This window comes from Engystomops pustulosus, chromosome 9, assembly GCF_040894005.1.
Source record: "Engystomops pustulosus chromosome 9, aEngPut4.maternal, whole genome shotgun sequence".
NCBI lineage: Eukaryota > Metazoa > Chordata > Amphibia > Anura > Leptodactylidae > Engystomops > Engystomops pustulosus.
This window is the reverse complement of record NC_092419.1, coordinates 47,086,526-47,110,638: the sequence shown is the minus strand read 5'-3', so window position 1 is coordinate 47,110,638 and position 24,113 is coordinate 47,086,526. Positions and strand designations below refer to the sequence as shown.

The following is a 24,113-nucleotide window of genomic DNA, read 5'->3' as shown; positions in this document are numbered from 1 at the left end:
CTGGCAGGCTATATATTGGGGGGACTGACAGGCTATACACTGGGGGACTGGCAGGATATATACTACAGTGGGCTGGCAGGCTATATACTACAGGGGACTGACAGACTGTATACTACAGGGGGCTGGCAGGCTATACACTAGAGGTAGCTGGCAGGCTATGTACTAGAGGGGGCTGGTGGCTATACACTAGAGGGGGCTGTCAGGCTATACACTAAAGGGGGCTGTCAGGCTATACACTAGAGGGGGCTGTCAGGCTATACACTAGAGGGGGTTGTCAGGCTATACACTATATGGGACTGGCAGGTTATATACTACAATGGCTGGCAGGCTATATGCAGGGGGTTGGCAGGGTATATACTACAGGGGGCTGGCAGACTGCATACTACAGGGGGCTTGCAGGCTGTATACTACAGGAGGCTGGCTGTCTATATACTAAAGAAGGCTGTCAGGCTATATACTACAGACAGCTGGCAGGCTATATACTACAGGGGGCGGGTAGGCTGTATACTACAGGGGGCTGGTAGGCTGTATACTACTGGGGGCTGGCAGGCTGTATACTACAGGGGGCTGGCAGGCTGTATACTACAGGGGGCTGGCAGGCTGTATACTACAGGGGGCTGGCAGGCTGTATACTACAGGGGGCTGGCAGGCTGTATACTACAGGGGGCTGGCAGGCTGTATACTACAGGGAAGGGAAGGCAGGCTGTATACTACAGGGGGCTGGCAGGCTGTATACTACAGGGGGCTGGCAGGCTGTATACTACAGGGGGCTGGCTGGCTGTATACTACTGGGGGCTGGCAGGCTGCATACTACAGGGGGCTGGCACGCTGTATACTACAGGGGGCTGGCACGCTATATACTACAGGGGGCTGGCAGGCTGTATACTACAGGGGGCTGGCAGGATAAATACTACAGGGGCTGGCTGGCTATATACCACAGGGTCTGGCAGGCTATATATAGGGGGGGGGGGCTGTCACCAATGCATTTCCCACCCTCGGCTTTTACTGGAGTCAATAGGTTTTTTCCATTTATTGTGTTAAAATTAGGGGTCTCGGCTTATACTTGAGTATTTACGGTAATTATGTATTCTTAACTTTTACTTTGCATACTATATTTGAATGTATCTCTGAAAACTTTAGAGTTGAGCGCTGTACCACTGAGCCATAGAATTTACTTACTGCAGAATCCAGATTTGGGCTTCTAGATTACTTTTCAACATGGAAACAGAGCATGACGTCTTGTTAGTGGCCATGATCAATTAAGTCACGTCCCAAAAAAATGGTGTGACTGGCACATAAAATGTATGACATATGAAATGACACAGAGCTGTGGATGCAGAATGATTTGGTCAAGATTGGGATGTGTCCATATTCTTCTGGGATTCGGAATGTCGTTTTTGTCTTTCGACATTTCAAGACAATTGATAAGGATGCCTTATGGCTTGTTACCCATTACTTAGACTGGAGGCACAATTCCGTGGTTGATCCGTGAAAAACTTCCAGCACATCTGTCTGTTATTCACAAACTGACCACAGTCACGTACCTTAGCCCAAGCCCTTAGTCCTGGCCCATACACATCTATTTGTGTTCCGGTCCATTCCCATCTGCGTTTTGTTTTCTGTTTTGCAATTTTAGATACATTAATAGCAAAGTATCCTTATTTTTAAAGGATACCTTTAGTGGATCAGCTTAACAAAAATAGGGATACCTTGCTTTGCGTAAAATTCTATTCTTCAATATTTTAATGCCATCTTTTTTTTTTCTAAGCACAAATATTGGAAGGTCTAATGGAAGATGTAAAAAAGGATACTAACGATCACCATTGAAAGCCCATTGAAATCAATGAGAAAACTGATCGATTATTCATCCATTTCTAAACACAAGCAGCAAAATGGTAGCCAAAACTCAGATGTACACTGCTCATTTTGAGGATAGCCATCCGTTTCCCAGTAGATGATGACAAATTCTGATCCAGACCATAATTCTCCGTTCTTGTAACCAAATGATGCCAAATAAACTGATGTAATCCGTAGCTTTTCCATTTTTTATGTGTTATAGTAGATTATGTTTGTATGAAGTTGACATGCACTTGTTTTACGATGGAAACCAGTGCATAGGCTTGTGACCGTCACTTCATACAAGAGCCAGCTTCATAGATCCGTGTGACATGCTGCGGAATATGGCGGACAGGCCAATAACAAAAACCCAGCGGTTTAAACAATGCTCCAATTTGTAGAAGGAATAGAATTGCTACATTCTATGGTGGCAGAGCCTTAGGAAGTCCTCTGTGCTGGCTCTCATTGGTATGCCACCCCCTGCCTCCCACAGCGGTGGCACTATGCGCTGACAATAGGCCTCATTCTTGTGTTGTAAACAAGCAAGTGTTAATGGTGCACGTGTTTGGTTTGTATTTATGAGGCAGCCAGTCCAGAGTGACGTGTAGGGAGGAGGGAGGGAGGGAAGGAGGGAGCTGCCTGTTCTAGTGATGTCTCCTCCACTTCCTTCTTGTGATAGAGCAGCACAGGAGCACAGCTGAAGGAAGCTGATAGCTCGCAGTTTGAAATTCACAGGAACAGGCAGCCACACACTGGATCCTCAGTGTCCTGGAAGGGGGGCAACATGAGTGCAGCAGGGGATGTGGTGTGCACTGGCTGGCTCATCAAGTCACCCCCAGAGAAGAAGCTCAAGAGATATGTGAGTCCTACTCTACAATAATGTAACGCCTGCATGCAATGTCATGTATAGATAGTAGGGATGATATACTACGCTCAGCGTGCACTGCCATGGAGACATGTCTATCCCATCTATTGATGCTGTGCTTCTTCATCCTGATTCTCCCATAGGAATGATAGATGCTGGGATGCATGTGTCAGATGCAGCAGAACCTAGTTTGACATCTGACATGGTAGTGTGTTATCTGTGTACTATAGTATTGTACTATAAGTAAAGAACGCTTTATCTTATCTAATGCGTTATACAATGGGAAGTAAGTGACCGACTCAGCTCTGCTACATCCGCGTTGTGATGTCCACAAGTTATCCTGATGGATGTATGTGCGTTGCAGAGCAGTGCTAGTAATTCCCGGCTAGCTCATAAACTAGAGTAGAGGATGTGAGAGAACGTGCACTTTGTCCAGATACCCTCATTTTTCTCACTGGATCAGCCTGTCTTTTTGTCTGGGAAAATAACAGGGTGTGTGTCTCACAAAGCATAGGAAACTCTATCAATGCTGGCCTGCCAGGAGACATTCCATGCACAAATAACCCAGGGACTTTCTATTCGGCCGATTAGATGAGAACGATGGATAGCGGCGTTCACTAGTGATAGCGCTAACAATAGCCGAGAACAGATACAGAAACCCAGATCTGACTTATTCGGATGTTGATCGATATATTGGGATTGATCAATTGCTAGAATGGACGGTGATCACAGTCCTCTATAATATTGCTATTACATCTTAGGCTAGTTTTTGTTTCACTGTGGTTATTGTGTGTTCTGTGGGAAATGTGTGGGGTGGATAGAGATAAAAGAGTAGAATGTAACAAAGTGCAGCCACAATGTATTCTTCATGTGTCCTCAGCAAGTTGTTCTTTTTTTTTCTGCTTAATAATGACTTGCTTGTTTGCTGATGTTGGTAACTTTGTCATTAGAATTAGGGAACAAATTTGTGTGTGACATGTTGTGTGTGTGACAGCACAATCGCCCAGTGACTCACAGTCATTTGTTTGTCCCATAGACGTGCAGTGTCTGTAAACATGTTCCACCCACTAATCTATTTTTATGATATATGTCTATATGGAAGTCAAAGGAGGCTCATTGTCAGGGATCAATGTCATATTCTTCATCACTGGGGCAGGGGAAGGGGTATGGTCTATCTTACTAAACACTTGCTTGTAATTGTTGATTATAGTAAAAGTATGTGACCCTTCATCCGGGATTATTTCATTTCCTATAAGTAGTCTCGGCTCATTTTTGTGGATTTTGTGTATGTTTTGTGTTTGATAAAGACAAAAATATTGTGGAATAAATTCTCCATATATTTATAAAAATATAAACACAAGAAGCTTATTTGCAGGATGTTGTAAGAAGCAACTTCCATGCTTGATGTAGTGGATGTAGTAACTCGGCAGGGCTGAGTTTGTTACATGTTGCAGTAAATAGTTTGTCTGGAGTATAACTTGTCAGCTGTGTCTGTCACGTCATACTTGGTTACTTGTGTTACATAGTGTCTTAATGTATGCCAAATGTGTGAGCTTATGTTATTTATTTCATATATTCTTTCACTCCATACCTAACAAGACTAAATTTGCGCAGTGTGTCTGATGTAGCAGAGCTGTTGGCATCTAATGTAGCAGAGCTGTTGACATCTAATGTAGCAGAGCTGTTGACATTAATGTAGCAGAGCTGTTGGCATCTAATGTAGCGGAGCTGTTGTCATCTAATGTAGCGGAGCTGTTGACATTAATGTAGCAGAGCTGTTGGCATCTAATGTAGCAGAGCTGTTGGCATCTAATGTAGCAGGGCTGTTGGCATCTAATGTAGCAGGGCTGTTGGCATCTAATGTAGCAGAGCTGTTGACATCTAATGTAGCAGAGCTGTTGACATCTAATGTAGCGGAGCTGTTGACATTAATGTAGCAGAGCTGTTGGCATCTAATGTAGCAGAGCTGTTGGCATCTAATGTAGCAGAGCTGTTGGCATCTAATGTAGCAGGGCTGTTGGCATCTAATGTAGCAGGCTGTTGACATCTAATGTAGTAGCATTCAGTTGGCCATTTGACTCATTCTCATGTTACATCAGGTACATTTAGCACATTATTTCCACTCGCTCTTAAACTAACAATACATATTAGATTGCTCACTATCCCTATAGACATATACACGTGGATCAGCCATTCTTGAACGTTTATTTTAATGGATAATAATATACTGCTGCCAGACACATCCTTTGAGGATACAAATGATTGGGCATGAAGGAGTCTACCGTTCCCAAACCTTGTTTCCCCAATGCTCACGTGCAAATTGGATCATCACCCAATACCCTCCAGGCTCAACACATCCAGCGAACTTTAGTTTACAAATGTTATCATCAAAAACAAACTTCTCTTTATGTGCAATTTTAGATAGGACTAGTTGAGCTGAGTTTGCCACTGCCACAACTTACCGTATCATCATCTATCTGTCTACAGTTTTGTGACTTACTCCAATGTAACCCAAAAAAGTGAATCTTTCATCTGTAGACTGGTAAATTGGGATTATTGACACCTTAACATGTGTAATGGTTGCTACTCGTCTTCTGTCAGTGTCATCATTCTGAGATGTGGTTTCTCGCCCTGTGTTGGTTATGAGTTATATTAACATTACAAGAACTGTGATGTCATTCATCACTGGGAGGTGCTGTGCCAGGCATCACGGGACGCCGGGTATTGAAACAATAGAATGACCACACAGCAGTAGTTGTATTGTTCCGAATTTGTCCACATCATTTGGAAAGCACCATGATAGCGAGTGACTTTCAGTTCCTTCTGCAGAGTACATGTTCTCCTTTATAAATGACATTTTGAAGAAACAAGCCATTCTTTTTATGGAACAAGCATGCGTTTCTGTGAAGGTTTTTCCATGGAAGGAGATGACAGATCATGTTAATTATTCATCATTACGGTTGATGAATATTGGTTTCAATGAGGCAGATGCTGTTCCCGTCTTAAATCTGTCTCATGATTTTTAGATTGAAATGATGACATTAATAATTTAAAGCACCTCTGTCATGAGGCTTCAATTACCGCATCAATAAATTGCCCATGAAGGGTTACAGCACCCACCTTATAGGGACCTTTAATTGTTATTACCCAGAGAAAACATTGCAACAAACTTGTGTCAGGCTGGAGATAATAGCTCTTATAATTGTCACTTGTAAGGTCACGGTGAGACTGCTGAACTCTCTTCACCTTGTCCTTCAGTTCTCAGTTTTAACGTTTAAAACGACTGGTTACCAAAACAAGCTGCTCTACACTGTGATCACAAGCGCTGAAGGACGCCACTTTGAAAGTTTGTAGGGAAAATGCGCTGAGGGGCGAGGTGCTGAACTTTATATTTACATGGTACATTGTCTATTGTTCAAGTGGTGCGATTCACTGCAAAACTAGAGGAAAAACAGAACACAGAGATATATACAGTGAATGTGATCTCTATACAAGCTACATAGAATCCTGTTATAGAGGAGAAAAAGAAGAGCACATGTTATATATTGTCATCTCTGTAGGCAGTGTGTTATAGAGCAGGAGACGCTGAGCACATTATATAAAGTGTATTATCTAAAGGCAGTATGTTATACAAGAGTAGCTGAGCAGATTATACAAAGTGGGCATTTGCAGCAGCATGTTATAGAGCACGAGGAGCTGAGCGTATTTTACACAATGTTAAAATACAATGTTATAGAGCAGAAGCAGCTAAACAGATTATACAAAATGTCATCTTCCGTAATTTATAGTGTAGGAGTAGACAAGCAGATTATACATACTATCCTATCTACAGGCAGCATGTCATAGAGCAGGAAGACCTGAGCAGATTGTACATAGTGTCCTATCTGCTGGCAGCATGTTATAGAGCAGGAGGACTTAAGCAGATTGTACATAGTGTCCTATTGTCAGGCACAATGTTATAGTGCAGGAGTAGCTGAGCAGATTATAAAAGGTGTACTATATGCAGACAGCATGTTACAATGTAGGATGAACTAAGAAGATTGTTCAGATAGCCCTATCTTCAGGTAGCATTTTATAGAGCAGGAGGAGCTTAGCAGATTGTTCATAGTGGGGCACATTTACTAACCCTGTTGCGATCCCCAATCCGGACTGTCCGACGAGGATAAAGTCCGCCGCAATCCATCAAGATCGTGCGCCTGATATCCTGCAAGTTCACCATCTTCTTCCCGGGGCATGTCTTGCAACACAACACATTTTAAATCCCGCGCTTAGTACAAATCAGCCGAGTTGTCCGACGGCCACGCCCCCCGATTTGTATTGCATGAAAATCTGATCGCGTGCACCCAAATCCCCTGTTAAATCGTAAATAGTCGGGAAACCCGGAAATGTGGTCCCCGGACCCTTTGTAAATGTACACCAGTGTCTTATCTGCAAGCAGCATGTTACAGAGCAGGGGGAGCTGAGCAGATTGTTCATAGTGACCTACATGTATTGTATCTACTGCTGTATTCTTATGGAATGATGTTGGAATATACAGGCAGTCCCCGGGTTACGTACAAGATAGGGTCCGGAGGTTTGTTCTTAAGTTGAATTTGTATGTAAGTCGAAACTATATATTTTATAATTGTAGATCCAGACAAAAAAAATTGGCCTCAGTGACAATTGGAGTTTAAAATTTTTTGCTGTAATGGGACCAAGGATTCTCAATAAAGCTTCATTACAGACACCTTACAGCTGATCATTGCAGCCTGGGACTATAGTAACATCCAGAGAGCTTCACCAGAGTTCACAGGGGTCTGTCTGTAACTATGGGTTGTCTGTGTAAGTCAGGTGTCCTTAAGTTGGGGACTGCCTGTATTGATATACGTTTATAAATGCTGATTCTTATTGTACATTTACAGAAAAACAAGAGCTGGGATCTGATAATTTGTGTTTATCTGTAGTATCTGTGATGTACATATAGATTGTTTCAGCAGATGTAATACATACATCTATATATATATCCATTTCTTATTACATCCACTTCTGATACAAATTTTTTATAGCCCCCACTGTTCCTGAAATATCGGTACCGATAGCTATAGCAGCCTTTATGCTATGGAGCCTCTCTAGGCACAGCCAGACATTAAGCTCCTGACAATTAGCCTAAGGCTGGATTCGCACTTCGTTATTTACCAAACATTGTAAGGACACGTCAGGAGGATTCTGACTTGTCCTTCCAACGTATGGCGCCGAAGGATCCCATTGTAGGCCTGTACCAGTGATGGCAAACCTTTTAGAGACCGAGTGCCCAAGCTACAACCAAAATCCGCTTATTTACCGTGAAGTGTCAACATGGCATTTTAAGCAGTAATTTATTGCTACCTGTTCCTTCACATTTTTCAATCGTATAAACCCCTGAAGCCACCAATACATTTGAAAGGAGGAGGGCAAATTCAGACTATCATTGTAGCTTCTCTCCAGGTTCTCTCTGTAGAGGAAGAATGGTTTTGTCGTGCAGGAGGACCTCCAAAGATAATACAGCCCTGTCCACACCTTCTCACTTTTCCTGCAGTTTCAAACAGCCAATAAAGTGTCGCTTTAGTGAGCAGCATCTCTTGAAGGGAATCTACCACCACGAAACTACCTATAAAGGTGGATCAATAAGATGTGAGGATAGCCGAAAATCTTTGGCGCGCAGCTACATGGAGCTGCGCGCCCTTGTCCGACGAATCTGCTGTCTGTGTATGCGCAGAACTGCTCCGGAGCTGCACAGGCACGGGCCTGCTGTTCTGCGCATGCACAGACAGCAGATTCGTCGGACGAGGGCGCGATTGGAGTAGCCGCCCCATGTAACCTCAGATGCGGCTACTCCATGCCCCAGTAGCCGCATAAGAAAATTTGAATATAGGGACAATAAAACTTTTCAAAACATTGCGGGGACATGAGGATTAGCCCTTAAAAGGGCTATCCTCACATCCTATTGAACCACCTACCACCCGATCTACCTTTTATAGGTAGATTCGTGGTGGTAGGTTCCCTTTAAGTTTCCTGGGACTGCAGGAAGATTTGGTGGATTTGTTCCTGGTGAACTCTGTCCTGGGGTGATAACCTGAGTGCCCACAGAAATGGCTCTGAGTGCCACCTCTGGCACCCGTGCCATAGGTTCGTCATCACTGGCCTATACAGTGGCATATATTGGACCTCCCCTAAATGTGGGGGAAGGAGTGTACATCGGTACCGGCCAGCGTTCGGCTTCTGCCGATGAACGGAGCCTTCCACCAGTGATGTCACTGTACTAATATGGATAGTGACATCACCAGGTCCACCCTCTTCCCGAGCGAGGTGAGTGCTCGCGGGGTTGTAGGAAGGGATGCAATATGCTGCATCCGCTCCCCATAGACTTCTATTGCCTCTGCTAAGCGCATACGTTGCTCAGTTAGAGGATGCAGGATACAAAGACAAAGTTTGCTATTGTATTTTCAGAATGTTTGGTGGACAGACGGAGGCAACAACTGCCTCCGCCCGCCACTAACTGTCAATGTATATATGATGTGAGCCCAGTCTAAGGTGTTTACTGCCCAGTTTTGTTTACTGTCTTTCTGATATTTTATATTTGGTTAAAAAATAACAATAAAATGAACGCAAACTTATTTGATATGAACCATGTGTGTTGGATTGCTAAAATATGTATTGTGTGGAAATACTGTTGCATCATTTTCATAGACTCTCCTAATAACACTCGAGTATTCCCCCAAAAATGAAAAGACCGACTTGAAAATAGAAGTGTAAAAGCTGTTCTCTTGTGTGAAGTATTTTAATATTGCTATCACCTGCAGTAACTTCTATAGCAGCCTCTAGGGGGCACCACTCTGAAATGCTTACACTGAAGATAATGGTGTTATGCTGTTATACATCCTTGGAGACCTTGCTTCATCTGTTCCCCCATAAACCCATGTGAACCTGCACAGATATTTGATAGATAAGGGGAGATCTAGAATTGTTTAGCTCACAAGAACTAAAAATTGACTTGCCCAAGCAGGGTCGCCTCCAGGTTTCAGTAGGCCTGTGGATGACAGAGCCTCAGTGGGCCCCTTTGCAGTGAACTCACGTGGCGGCAAACTTACAGCAACTCTAAACAGTCTCATGTTCCCTAAAATTTTCCCTAGTTCATCATCCCAAACAGCCCCCTCTAGGTCATTCAATATACAGCCCCCTCATGCATTATATTATATACTGCCCCACATTGATCTATTGTATACAACTCCCTTATAGTTTAATTTCTGTACATACAGACCCCTCATTGTTTAATTTTACACAGCCCCACCTGGTTTTACTATATACTGTGATTTGGCCGTGTGGGCACCCCCAGCAGCTCTGGTATGCCTGGTGCTGGCGGTGGCCCGGTGCCCAACCATTGCTTCTCCTCATAGCAGATGCTCTTCACATTACATTATCAATGGTTTCCATGATCTAATGTGTGGATCCATGTGTCATGGTAGCCTCATGAACTAGGCAGCTCAGGATGAACAGTGCTTACAGAAGGGTACCCAATGCACATTCTCTCACATCCCCACTATCAGAGATGAGAGAGGAGAGGTTTAAAGGGATGAAAAGAGCAGACCAGAAGTAACACGTTATATTGGAGAAGGCGTACTGTACTAGGGGATTACACAAAGCTATGTTTTAATAGTAAACACATTGAACTTAAAAGGAGATACATGGCTTTATGGGGCAGTTAAGGTCACCTTTAAAGGGGAGTGGGAATTATCCGGCATCAGAAGCGCCAGTAATTAGTCGACACGGTTTTATAATTATTTTGTTCTGTGTTCTGCCCTTAATTTCACATTACATGTGTGTTGCTCGGCAGCCTATACACAAACCTTTTATGAGAGTGACAGAGGGTTTGTCACTGACTTTTATCGTCCCATCTAATAATTATACCCTATGAGGCATATTGTAATGTTTAGATGTGGAGAGATGTCCCAACCTGCAGGTTTTATAGAAAGTCGGGATGATGCTGATGTCGGGGAAATGATGACTTGGCCATTACACATATTGAACAGGTCTACTGTATATCTTTAAAGGAGAAAATCCAATTATATTCCATGCATTGTAGATCAGTGGGATCCCCAGCTATGACAATAACCTGGGTCACCTGCACACTTGTTTGACTAGAGCAACAAGCCAAGCATGCATGCTGCTGCTCCTGGTCAAAGGCCAAGCCCTGCACCTAGCCATTTGTAGTGGTCCATATAGAGGTCATGCTATACCTGCTGCTCCGTACAGTTACACCGCAGTGGTCATATTATCACTGGTTTACAAGTTATCTATTCTGAGCATTGTTTTACTGGAATATACTTGTAATGCAGCAATGTCTATGAAGACACGGTTAGAATTCACAATATTAACATTATAGTGGATAGGACTAGTTTATTTTCCATGACACAACACCAACATATTCTAGAGTGCAGTACATCCTGACATCCATCTATTTTTGCAGCGGGGCTCTCTATGCTTTGCAGTTCCTTGTTGTTGACCATTTCCTTTAAGAGGCCCTTCCCCTTCAGGAGACCCCTTTTTACTACAGTTTGGATGTTTGTCACAAAAGAGTTTTTTTTTTCTTCTTCTTTGACTTCCCCATAACCTCTCAAAGCTTTTATTAACTTTTCCTTCTTCCTCTATTCTTGTTCCGCCCAAAACTTGCCAATTATTCATCCTTCTCCAGGTGACTATGGTCCAGCAGCCGCTCACCTCCAGCTATCATGTCAAAGATGGAGTAAGCAGCTCCATCTCCTGATGAGTGTTACTGACTCGCTATTTTCTGGCTATAGGTTTGCTTTTTCCAGTTTAGTGTTATTCTTGTTTGCCAACGGTTCAGCAATTTTACCTTGTTTAATCCTGAAAGAGGGTTGGTTTTGCATAACAGAGTGCTACCGAGGCAGTTTTAGATGGTTCTTGGGGCAGAAGTGATGATTTTACCACCAAAAATGTGGGTTACTGGGGAACGTTTACTAACCCAGTCCTGTTGCGATCCCTGATCTAAGGATGAAGTCCGGCACGAATCACCAAGATCATGCGCCCGATATCCTGCATGTGTCGCTTCCCCGCTGAAGTCCGCCGGAGTTCACCTTCGTCTTCCCGGTGGATGTAAGGGCATTGTCTTGCGACACAATGTGACATGTTAAATCCTACGCGTTGTCCGAATCCGTCGGATCGTCCGACGACCGCCCCCCTCCCCTTCCCCTCGATTTGTGTTGCGTGAAAGCTGGTGCCGATGTGCCAAAATCTGTTTGCGTGCGACACAATAACCGGCGCGATCCCCGGGAACATCGGACAACCCGACGGAAATGCGGTCGCGGGACCTTAGTAAATAAGCCCCACTATGTATTTATAGTTTGGGTGCTTATGCTCTGAGCACTTTCCTGGGAAATCAATGTAGTATGGAAATAAGCTGCTAAGCTCCACTGAGGCAGGGAGGGACTTGGATGAATATAATCATTGTACAGGGCTGCAAAACATGATGAGTGTAGTATCTGGTCCACAATGTATCTGGTTGTCAACTTTTTACATTTATTCGATTAATTCACACTTGTATTTATTGTAATAACAAACTCCTATCATTATATAATAAGGTGCTTTGTAAACTCTTTAAAGTAGAGCCCCATCCTCAAATAATTTTATATAATATACAGTATTAAGAAACTTTGTTCACGAACAATGAATTTATATAAAGAGAAGCTACTTGAGGTTAATTAAGATTAAAGAAAAATGGTGTAGTTGGTGTAGGTGTAGATTAGTAAATTCATATTGATCCTTTGTAATTAATTGTCACCATGATCCATATGTAGTCATTCTGCCACAGTGCTTGAATATTACATAAACATTGATACCTCATAGACCACCTCAGTTATTCAAATACACTTATATGAGCAGTCCTCCTATTGTACCCACTGACATCTTAGCTCCCAAAAGGACTGACCCGTGCTAATAAATGGAATCTGTGCATTAATGGTCACATTCTTATGTGATTTAAAGTAAAAATAAAAGTTCAATTAAATTGCATAAATGAATAGCGCAGCAGGCGATATTGAACTTTGTAATAGCATCTTTAAGCATTTGGGTAAATCTGTTTTCTGTCCTGGATTGACTAACAGCTGAGAAATAAAGGTCTGATAAAGTTTCTAATGTCCTAACTCTTTACAGACAGAACCTGAATAGTCTACTCTTTAACTGAGCTGGAGAGTTAATCTTTATCCTCCTTTCCTTTTCTCTATACTATTTAAGGAACTTCAGATACACTGCTCACTACAGGAGAAGGAATCAGAAAAAAGACATAGAGATGCTGCCTCACAAGTATATTACAAAGTTACCACCTGTGCTATTCATTTCTGTCATAAAAAATAGCTTCAAAGGTTTAGTTACTTTTAAGAACATTGTATGTGGCAGCAGCAGAATGCCAATCAGAGGATTTCTAACTTATTTTTTAGGATATGTCGTATGTCATTTATGATCCCAGCTATGAATATTAATGGTATTGCACTATTACTCTTACACTTACCTCCCAACCCTTTAAGCGGAAAGACTGCAATGTACTAGACAGCCATAGGGTGCAGATGGGCCAAGTGCCCTTGGGAGTCCATAAGGTTTCTCTTCCTCATAAAAATAGACCAGTACTACAGTATAAATGATACAATGTATTTGGCGGCTGGTACAGGTTTTGCACTCTCCATCAGCCAACCACTGATGAAAAATGTACCCTAACCCTTTAAATGACAAGTGGTTTAGGGTGCGTTTTTGCATGTTTGAATCCGTTTTTCTTTCTATGTTACTATGTTACAGGTGGCTTGTCTTGATGCTTGGTGAACAGACATGCAGAGCACTTATAGCTGGAATATAATGCACATGTGCTAGTAGTGAAGTAGCGGGGCTGGTAGCTTAGCTATTCTTTCACACTAGAATACAAACGAGAAAAAAAAGAAAACAATGCTTGAAAAATGTTGCTTTTCTTGGCAAGTGTGGTATCAGTATTCTGAGCACAATCATTTCCCTTTGATGATATAATTTGGGTGGAGTGGGGTTTGGAATGTCAGCCCAGTTAAGTCAAGCTTAATCTTCTGTTCCACATTCCCCACTGTGTGTTGCTTTTGAAAACAGGAGTTCAGGATTTTCCATTTCTGTAGCATTCCTTAAATTTAATATCATGATGATGATAAAGAAGGCTATAGATTATAATGTGGGGCTCTCTAGTTCCAGTAGATTGTATTGAATTGCTAAGTTCTGAGATATGTCAGTATTGTGAGGTGTACTGTAAGTCATGTACATATGTCCCAATGTGCGGGTGGCTTGTGCGGCTGGTTAGTCTAGCACAGTAAAGGCAAAAGTGTTGCAATTGCTGTCATAAAATAATAGCAACTGGGGAGTAATATACGGTAACTATAGAAGGTTTTTAATTAAATCTGCATACGTTCACATACATAAAATTGTGTAGGGAGCAGCGCTGTGAGAATGAGCAACACGTGTGACATGGCATTGTTTATCAGTTTTTCAGATGCAGTTTTTGGAGCTAAAAGCAGGTGTGGATCATAATGGGTTGAGACAAATAATTGTAAGGTGCTGCTCCTCCTAATACTTTTACTCCATTCCTGGTTCGGGCATCAAAACTGCATCTGAAAAACTGAACGTGTGGTCGCACCCTTAACTGCAACGTCTGAACGCACCCTCAGGGTGCTGGTAAAACGCCAAGTGTGAACACACCCTCAGTGCTACCAGAATGTCAGGTTATTGTCATATGGTCTCTCATATAGACCAACTGTTCGCATCACATTGTGTAATAGTCCCTTCGGGATAAAGGCAAAGCAGTCAAATTCCATGTAATATATCCATTTGTCCATGTGTGTAATATATGTAAATATGTAGAAAATATATGTGTCATTTGCCAGGTGACATAAGGTAATGTTGCTGTTGCCAAGTAAGAAAGCATTCATTTGCTCAACATATAATATTGATTCTGTTCCTTTAAGAATAGTTATTAATCTAATTAACAGACGGCAAGGTATCGGTTGAAGCCCTGCAGTGCCAAACAGAAAAAAGTCTCTCTGGATGATTTGCATAGAATACTTTGCATGCAAAGTGCTTGGAGCATGTGCTTGCTTCTTTGTTTTTATTCTCCAGTTATGTATTCTATGCTAGTAGTGTGTGATGCAAGTGTGTCTGTCACCATTTTTATATAACATAACTTTCATTGAGTAGAACTTCAGTTAAGGATGGAGCAATATGTATGTAATATGTACTGAAACCAGTATGTTACAAGGAGAAAACTCTAAATCTTCAATAGGCTTAGACAACAGCTTCTCAAAAAATCAGCTGATCACCACCGGTTCTTCCTCTGAGATGCTCAGCTCCTTTTGGCTATACATTTCTTTTGCGGCATCTACTTCAAGGGAAATGTCACATAACTTGTTTCAATATATGGTCATCTATTTGCACATGTACACAACAGCCCAAAGACCTAGTGAGGTGCTCATAAAAACAGCCAAATTGTTGTCTAGTGTATTATTCAGCGCTGCAAGTAGCACAAAGGTTGAACAATTTTTGACCCTATTGACTACTAGTAAGACCGGCTGCACAAAACTGTGGTCGGCCCTCAATTAAAGCCCCCAAATACTGGACTCCTCACACAAGGTCTGATTTGGGAGATTTGTGATTTGATGGAGAAACATAGTCCTATGGATTGTAGATGACTTTTTCTCATGTGATAACATCAAGGGTTTGCTTTGTTCTTTTCAGCGAGTTTCCATAAATTCAATGTTAATTAGATAGCTTTTGATGTCCTGGCCAATTAAGTAGTACATGAGAACTGAATTGCATGAATCCTTCACGTACTTGGAACTATACAGTGGTTATATATATTAAACCAAGAAGGGGGCTCTACCAGCAGCTCTATATTGCCCTTTTTGAGGGCAAAATAATATAATGCCTTAAGACCCAGATTTCAGCAATGTGTTACTTCATAGAGACAGCGGACACCACAGTATGCTCACTGCAAGAGGAGAACACTAACCTCGATAAAGTGTGATTTTATGAAAACTCCTCAGTGAAAACATGTAAAAGATGAAGTGGTAGAAACAGGGGGCGACATATATCATATGCTGACATTGTGTGATTGGAACCCTGCATCTCCAGATACGTAAAGAGGCTACTCACTGGTGTAGTTGTGCACAAAAACCATGCAAAAGTTCAAGGTAAACAATAGGGGGGTCTCGATGTCGGCGCAGAGCAAGATCGGCCCGTGGCGTCCCACTTCACCCCTGGCCGTGTCCCTCTCCGCACCCCCTAGGTGTGGAGATGGTGCAAAGGGAATAATTCTAAGTATTTCAGGGCTTTTGGGCCAGTTTTTTGTCCTCCAGAGTTGATTTTCATTGACCTGGTATCAAATTGATACAGAGTGTTATGTGCCCAATACATAGGGAGTGATAGGAGTCCACTAAGGAGTCCACTAAGCATTGTTTAGTATGCATATTTATGCATATTTAGTATGCATATTTATTCAAGACTCTGCAACTAATGGTAACTGAGTAATAGAAATTAAAGAACTAATACTGGGAGTAGACCCCACGTTCCCCATACTACCAATTCAATAGGAGATCATATTAGGCGTTAGTTGGGCAATAGGGGGAACTGGACCAAAGAGCAGAAGAAATCTTTATCTTTAGAGTTGAATAAAACAGTTTTGTTTGGTCTTCGTGCCCCGTCCTTTAGATTACGTCACAATAAATGTTGATACAGCTGAGCATCTGCCTGTGGTCCACATTTTTCCAGAAACTTGTGCTTCTGTCCGCTTGCAGTATGGGAATGACTATAGTATAGATTGAGATAAAAGATCTAACAACAAATTGTATAACCATATAATTTACTTCATACTATTAAATTACATCCTTCATGTTTCAAGCTTTCTGTATGGACCATTATCCAGAAAATATTTTTACTTGCCATATATAACTTTTGACCAAAAAAATAGAAATGGAAATACTGAATCTAAAGAGAGAATAAAAATAACTTATCAGAAAATCATTTATTCCTGTGGGTAGGAGATGATACAAGAGATATTGAGTGAGTATCACTTCTGCCTTGCAGTGCTGGGGTCCTGGTTTAGAATCCCACCCAGGTCAACATCTGCAAAGAGTTTGTATGTTCTCTTCGTGGGTTTCCTCCGGGTACTCAGGTTTCCTCCCACACTACAAAAACATACTGTTAGGTTGTTTAGATTGTGAGCCCCATGGGGACAGGGACCAATTTGACATGCTTTGTACAGTGCTGTATAATCTGTGTGTGCTATATAAAGAATTATTATTATTACATTGGGTTCATAATGGGCCTATAATGGAAATGTGCCCTAAAATGTGCAGGGGACTCATTATAGTGAAGTACTAAATATTGAGCTAGTTTATCGGACTTATGGAAGTCTTTTTTTTTACTACTTAGCACCAAGCACATAAACAAGAGATAAGTATCTAACAATATATAGTAACATCTGTCGTGACACATTCAGGATACATTCTTGAATTCTTCATTGGTGCCAGTTTGGTCTAAAATTACTCCACAGACATCTGAAAGTGCAAGCTCCTTCACATTTTTAGGAGCGAGTCCTGGCATCCTGTTTCCTTTTCCTGTTCACAAGATCCACAAAAAAAGGCGTCTGTAGCTTAGCGCGCGGTGATCTTTGCCGTGCACCAAGACAAAGGCAAGATGCAAGTCTCTTATAGATGAGAAAGCAGATATTGTAGACTGAACCTGTAATTTGTGGCTTGTCCTCTTGGCACTTCTAGATCTCCCATAATGCTGGATAGAGAGTGTGAAGTTGCTTGATGCTGGAGTAAGTCCTAATATTACCAGGATTTAGTTTCTCTAGCCCCACAGCTGCAGTTACAGAATTGTCATTGTCCCTGGAAACTGTAATTTGTACTGACAAGGCTGCCATATGCAATGAACGCTCCTTCTGTGGATGGTGATAATTGTCTTTTCAAACAGTATAATAGGCCATTACGCGAAAGTTAAAGCCTAAAGTTGTGGCTTGTGATTTCCTGATGGGTTTTACGTACTCGTATTTGATCATGGATTAGTAGAAATCACATTTTACAAACATTTACTATCTTCAAAATATTCTTATATGTAGAAAATAAATCATAAGTTATGGTAACTTCCAAAGTGAGCCAATTTCACAGCTCCAATACTAAAGGATTGCCCAGGATTTTAGCTTACCAAACACCAAGCAGCCAATACAAATTAGATGTAATTCAGTTCAATCCACTGGGGGTCCCCTGACTCCCCACCATTGGCAGTTGTCATTAGAGGTCAGTATTTTTTGAGTTCCGACCCCTTAATCCTAGATTTGGTCAGCCAAACGTGCATGTGAATGTGGGAGTTGGCTGACATCTACATATAAGGGGACAATTATCAAATGCTAGTGCTGTCATGCGCTACAGGGGGTAGGATCGCAGCGAGGATGGCACAAATGAAAATTTGCCTCAGCGATTCTCAGCATGATCAAAGAGCAGCCTAAACGCCTCCGTCTCATTTACATTTTTTAAATGCATTTTTTAGCAAAGGTGCCCTTTTTTATGCACTAAAAACTGTTCCAATTAGTGCATACCAAGCGGCCATGTAACGCTAAACTTCTGCTATCAGATGGTAGATGTCCTTCAAGGCCCCACTCAAATTATGATTTAGCATTGTAGTTGACATTTTAATAGAATATAAGGGGACCAACACTACAAAAGGAAAGTGCATCATTTTGGGCATTAGAAACCCAAATATAGACAGAAAAGCTCTTTAAGCAGAGTTCAGACAGGGACTTGGAATGTGTCCTTTGGAGTGTATCCTCGCTAGAAGCTGATGCATGTATTATAGGCCTCACTCTGGGGAAATGCTACACAAATAAAATGCAAGTAAGCATTTCAAATAGCGAAAAGAAGTCTGTGTTTTTCTCATTAAAAATGTATAATGGCTGCACCTGCTCACAGCTGTGCGCTCTCAACCATTACTCTATGCTTCAAAGAGTATTTGGAGGGCAAGCCGACAAATAGGGCGTGTGGATGTGTGTTATGTGATTTATACACGTCACTCATTTTACATATTCCCTTAGCTATAATTATATCATTGTATCTGACAGCACACAGTTGGCCGGGATGGCAACCCTTAACATGACTTGCTAAAACTGTTTATTTTTATTTGCAGAGAACCTGTCTCATTATGTAAGATAAGTGATCACTCGGAGGCTGCTTCTGCTGAGTCACTATGTAAACGTTCTTCCAGTACCACGAATTGGGAGATTTCTTTTAATATTCTCAAAATTTGGAATACATTGAAAACAAATGCATTTCTTGGCAAGGGAAATTCTGAATACTTGAGTTACATGGGTAATGATAGGCAGCTGTAATGCTACCGTGTTGGTCAAGAGGAAGGCAAGAAACCATTAGGCTACCTGCACAATATTGGAACCCAAAAAATCTACCTGTGTGTCTGGTCCGCTCATGCGCTATTGATGCAAACACGGGCAGGGATAGGGACCTGCTCTCACAAGTATATGTATGGCCCAAAAACACATAAATGTGCTAAAATCCATTTGGGATCGGAAAACCATTTTTTCCCCAAGTGTTTTCTGTGTGAAACTGATCTAACAGAACAATTTTTAACGATCGAAAACCTGTGAATGCTGCTAGCTACTCTCTTTATTGCAATGACAAGGCACAAGTCTTGTGAAACCAGTGCATGACACCTAAATTCTGGTGAGGACTGTCCCAAAACTGAATTCTCTCTGATGTGCTGATAATTGATCATTGCTGTATCTGAAAATCTCGGGTTGAATCAATAAGCAGTTTAATTCACACTAAATCTTCATGGAAATTCACATTAAAGTGATGTGGTAATTGTAATATTTCAGTAATTTTCATGAGGGTATACATGTTTATCCATATTAGTAGTTTTGTCTAATAACTGTACTTATATTAGAGAAGCTAAGGCGTACAATGTCTATCCGAATCTGCCCTTAAAATCCTAGTAGTGATTCATGCATCTGAATTGTATTGCTCTTCATATAATGTTATGTTTTTTTGTAACATAAAAGTTTGTAACTTTCAGAGAGTTGTTCAGATGAATCTTTAATTAGCGACTTTTTAGCTTTTGTAACATTTGCTACAAAGAGTGGAACAAGAAGCAGGTTGCTCCGTTCTCTGTTTAGTGGCTAAGCCAAGTCAATGCAGCTTCCAATCACATAAATGGGTGGTGATCTTCAGTAACAAGGTCTTGCCAGTACATAGACCAATGGTTCTCAACCTTTCTAATGCTGCGACCCTTTATAACAGCTGCTCATGTTGTTGTGACCACAAACCATAAAATTTTTTTGTTGCTACTTCATAACTAATTTGGCATTGTTAATAATAATAATAATAATTCTTTATTTATATAGCGCACACAGATTACGCAGCGCTGTACAAAGCATGTCAAATTGGTCCCTGTCCCCATGGGGCTCACAATCTAAACAACCTAACAGTATGTTTTGAAGTGTGGGAGGAAACCGGAGTACCCGGAGGAAACCCACGCAAACACGGAGAGAACATACAAACTCTTTGCAGATGTTGACCTGGGTGGGATTCGAACCCAGGACCCCAGTGCTGCAAGGCAGAAGTGCTACTCACTCAGCCACCGTGCGTTATGGATCGTAATTGTAAACTCATCAGTGATCGGGAGTAACTCCACCACGGTGCCTTGGTACTGCATTTCAAAACACGATTCAAAAGTAGCATGAGAACACAGCATTACCTTTTTTGTTCCTATGAGGGAAGGGCAGACCTAGGCCAAGGGGGGGGGTAATGCTCCATGCTATAGATAGGAAGCGGATGGAAGCCATGGAAGACAGCAAGAGGAAGCTGATCCCACCTCCACATCTCATGGTTTCACTGCGGCTCTGGAGTGATGTCTTCATAACTAAATCCATCGGAAAAACGTGTTTTGACCTCTCAGAAAGGGTTGTTCAACTCACAGATTGAGGGCTGCTGACATGGAGAATAGAGCTGGTTGCTATACTATAATAATGGTTGCTATTACTTTCATCTCCAAAAACCCCTTTTATGGTCACTTCATTACTACTCTGTCATGGCCCTTGTAACTAAACACTACATTCATACCTATTTTTTGGATATGTTCATTGTATACTCCAGGAAAGCTCCCGCTGTATATTCAAAATGTATCCATTGACTCATAATGGCAGATGGAGGTAACCTTTTTACCATCCGCACAGAGTATGTTGTAAACAACATCTTTCCATCCTGCTTCCTCCTGCTGAGTGACGTATACAGACAATGATGGCCATAATAGCCTATGGGTGATGGATGCAAAGTATGGCATCTGTCCCCGGCCTCTGCTGAGTATACAGTCAGGGAGGTCCCGAGTGATGTCATTGCCCATATAAGGACAGTTTCTTCACAAAAAAAAAAAAAAACCCTGAACATGCTCCTCCTCTTGCTTTCAGGGGCGGAGCGAGGAACAAGATGACATATCCTACTGTATGTGCATACAATCCTAACCCTCCATTGCAAGGACACGGTAATCTGTGTATCCTTACAACTGAGGGCAAAAAACACAATATGAACAGACTCATGGACACATTGTAGAAGTTACAGTCACTGTACCAGTACAAACAGCAGAGTGTTTACAAAGCACCCAGTTCATTATGGTAATGACAGTATCTTGGCTCAGATTATCACTGGTCGCTGTGACCGGCGTTAATTTGTGGCTTTGTATGCAAGTGCTCCCGAATTAATGAACACTTTGCCTCCGCTGTCTACGTAGGTTGTAGAAACATCAGCACACGCTGGAGAGGATCAGTAGTCATCAGGATAAATCTGGATCCTTGTTGTGTTCATGCCGAGGTTTGTTCTGGTTATTAAACATGTGATGCTAATCTCAAAATAGATTTCTACCGCCTTTGTTTTCTATAAACCAAGGGGAGATGCATTGACCTTGCGAGGAAGGCAAAGATTCCATTTGTGATTTCTCGCCTTGTATGAACTTTTTTATGAACTGAACTAAGGGTCAAGGACTTCAAGGTGTTGTTCTATGTAAGGTTTGCAGTTCAGTCAACCAACAGACCAAAAATGAAAAAGTAATGTGTGTAAAGCTAATGGAGTCGGCCCCATGAATTAATAGCTTTAAGGGGTTTCCCAAGAAAGAAAGTTCTCAAATTTTAATCCCCTAGAGATGTTTACACAACAAAGATATTAAAACTGAGTAAAATTGTGGTATGGGGTTAAAAATAGCTTTTTTTTGTTCCTGTTTCTCAGTGATGGTCAGTATAAAATTTGGCAGTGGGACCAGGCACTAGCTGAGCAGACACTTCATGGTCTCTCTGTGCTATAAGATACTGTGTGCTGACAATGTGCTTAGATTATCAGGGTACAGGTTTAGCTACACTTTTATTTAGCTTCTGTACATTCTGCTTTTATCTAACACATTGAAAAAGAGAGACGAGACAGATCAGAGTAATGAGATGACACACTCAGCTCTACTGACTCGCCTATAAAACACAGTCAGCTCCTCTATGTAACCTATGCAAGAGCTTATCTTGTTTGTAGAGCTTCTGATGTCTCCTCTCCACTTAGACGCTGGTGCTGCTGCCAGAGAGGAAGTGCCTGTGTCTGTAGTGTGCTCTGCTCTGCAATACAAGACAAGATAGAGGAATCTGCCCAACCATAGTCAGAAGATTTACGGTCGGATCCATGGACATCCAAAATTGTAGACACCAGGAATGATAGACAGGTTGGAATTGTATCTGTGAAATGCTGGGTTTTTGTTAAAAACATTGAATTAGGCAATGGGGCAGATTTCTAAAAAGGTTAGAGCAGAGGAAGACTAGACAGTCTAAAAGTGTCTTATGCTGTATGATAAATCTGGTGCAGTATAAGACTGTCTAGTCGTACTCTGCACCTCCTATTAGTTGGCTTACTTTACGCCAAAAAAGTAGGACAAAATTCTGTCGGGTCAGCAGTATTTCCCGTGAACGCACCTTTTTGGCGCAAGGCCACGCCTCTTTGCCGAGCTAGCCCTAGGAGAGCTAGGAAAGTGTTTAAAACCCTTTATAAATGGTATCCTGAGTATATTTAAAGAGAATCTACCAAGGGGAATCTATTTTCTGAACGGTTCCACGTGGTTGATTCCTCCTCCCCGCAGAAGCTACATCCCATTTCTCCCTAATTTTGGGATGCAGCTGCTGCAGAAAAAAACTTTTAATCCAAGTGTATGAAAATTCATTTCAAAGTCTACTGGGGGTAGCTGGAGTAGCCTCAGACAACTCAGAAGGGGAAAAGCCACTCCACTCCCCCTCCCGCCTAGATGCTCATTGCGTCCCTGCACGTCCATCACGTCCGTAGCACGAGTGGCGCCAGAGACATGTACGTGATGAGCATCTAGGTGGGTATTCAGGGGTGACTGGGGGCGTGAAGTAGCCGCCTCTCCCGGATCTGTATGAGGCTACTACATACCCCCAGCAGCCTCTTACATAAATGTTCATATACTGGAGTTAAAGTTTATTTCTGCAGCAGCTGCATCCCAAAATTAGGGAAAAATGGGATGCAGCTGCTGCAGGGAGGGGGAATAAACCACATGGAATCTTTCAGAAAATAGCTTCCCCATGGTAGATTCCCTTTAACAATCTTATCTTCATGGGAATACCCCTTAATTGGTAAAGGTAGTTATCTACCTATATCAGTCTTTTAGTTTGTTCAGGAAGACTTTGGGCCCACTCTTTTTTACTATGTTGCTTCATTTTCGAGGTTTGTGGGCATTCTGTTGTACATTTTCTGGTTTGCTTGGGATGATTGTCCTGCTGCATTACTCAGTTTCCTTTAGGTTCTAGGTGTTGGATAGATCGACTAGTATTTGACACTTAGAATACTTTGATAAACAGAGTTTGGTTTCACTGTAGTTGCACAAATATTTAATTTAATGTGGCTGAATTGCTCTTTGAATCTACACCCCCCCCCCCCAAAAAAAAAATATTTTATATAAGAATAAGTTATTCTGCATAAAAATAAAAACAATCTTCAAATGCCCACAGCAACAACCAAAAAAGTAGAAATCAAGAATGGAAAAACAAAAGCCAAACAGACCGGGTCATTAAGGGGTTATGGTGCTTTTTATCCCCTCTTTGTTGTTTTTTTATGTAATAAAAATCTGGCATGTTTTCATGAAGCCTGTCTATCGCTGTGGACTATTCCCTTGCCAAGGCTTTGCATTGAAAATGAGCTTAAACATCACATCAATCTTCAGACAGCAAAGTTGGGAGGAGCACTCATGACCTTAAATTGCTTTTTTTTTAGTGTATAATCCAATTATGGTCAATGCAATAAGAATATACAAGAATAATACTATGTGTATC

General features: G+C 41.7%; 1 protein-coding gene across 1 annotated transcript in view; it reads left to right on the top strand.

Annotated features, from left to right (window-relative positions):
* The first annotated feature begins 2,499 nt into the window (after positions 1-2,499).
* The window catches only part of GAB3 (GRB2 associated binding protein 3), a 78,725-nt gene continuing 57,111 nt past the window's right edge, over positions 2,500-24,113 (top strand). Inside the window, exon 1 of the mRNA XM_072124895.1 lies at positions 2,500-2,695. Coding sequence (XP_071980996.1) covers positions 2,621-2,695 — 75 coding nt within the window. The 5' untranslated portion in view covers positions 2,500-2,620. The remainder of the gene's footprint in view (positions 2,696-24,113) is intronic.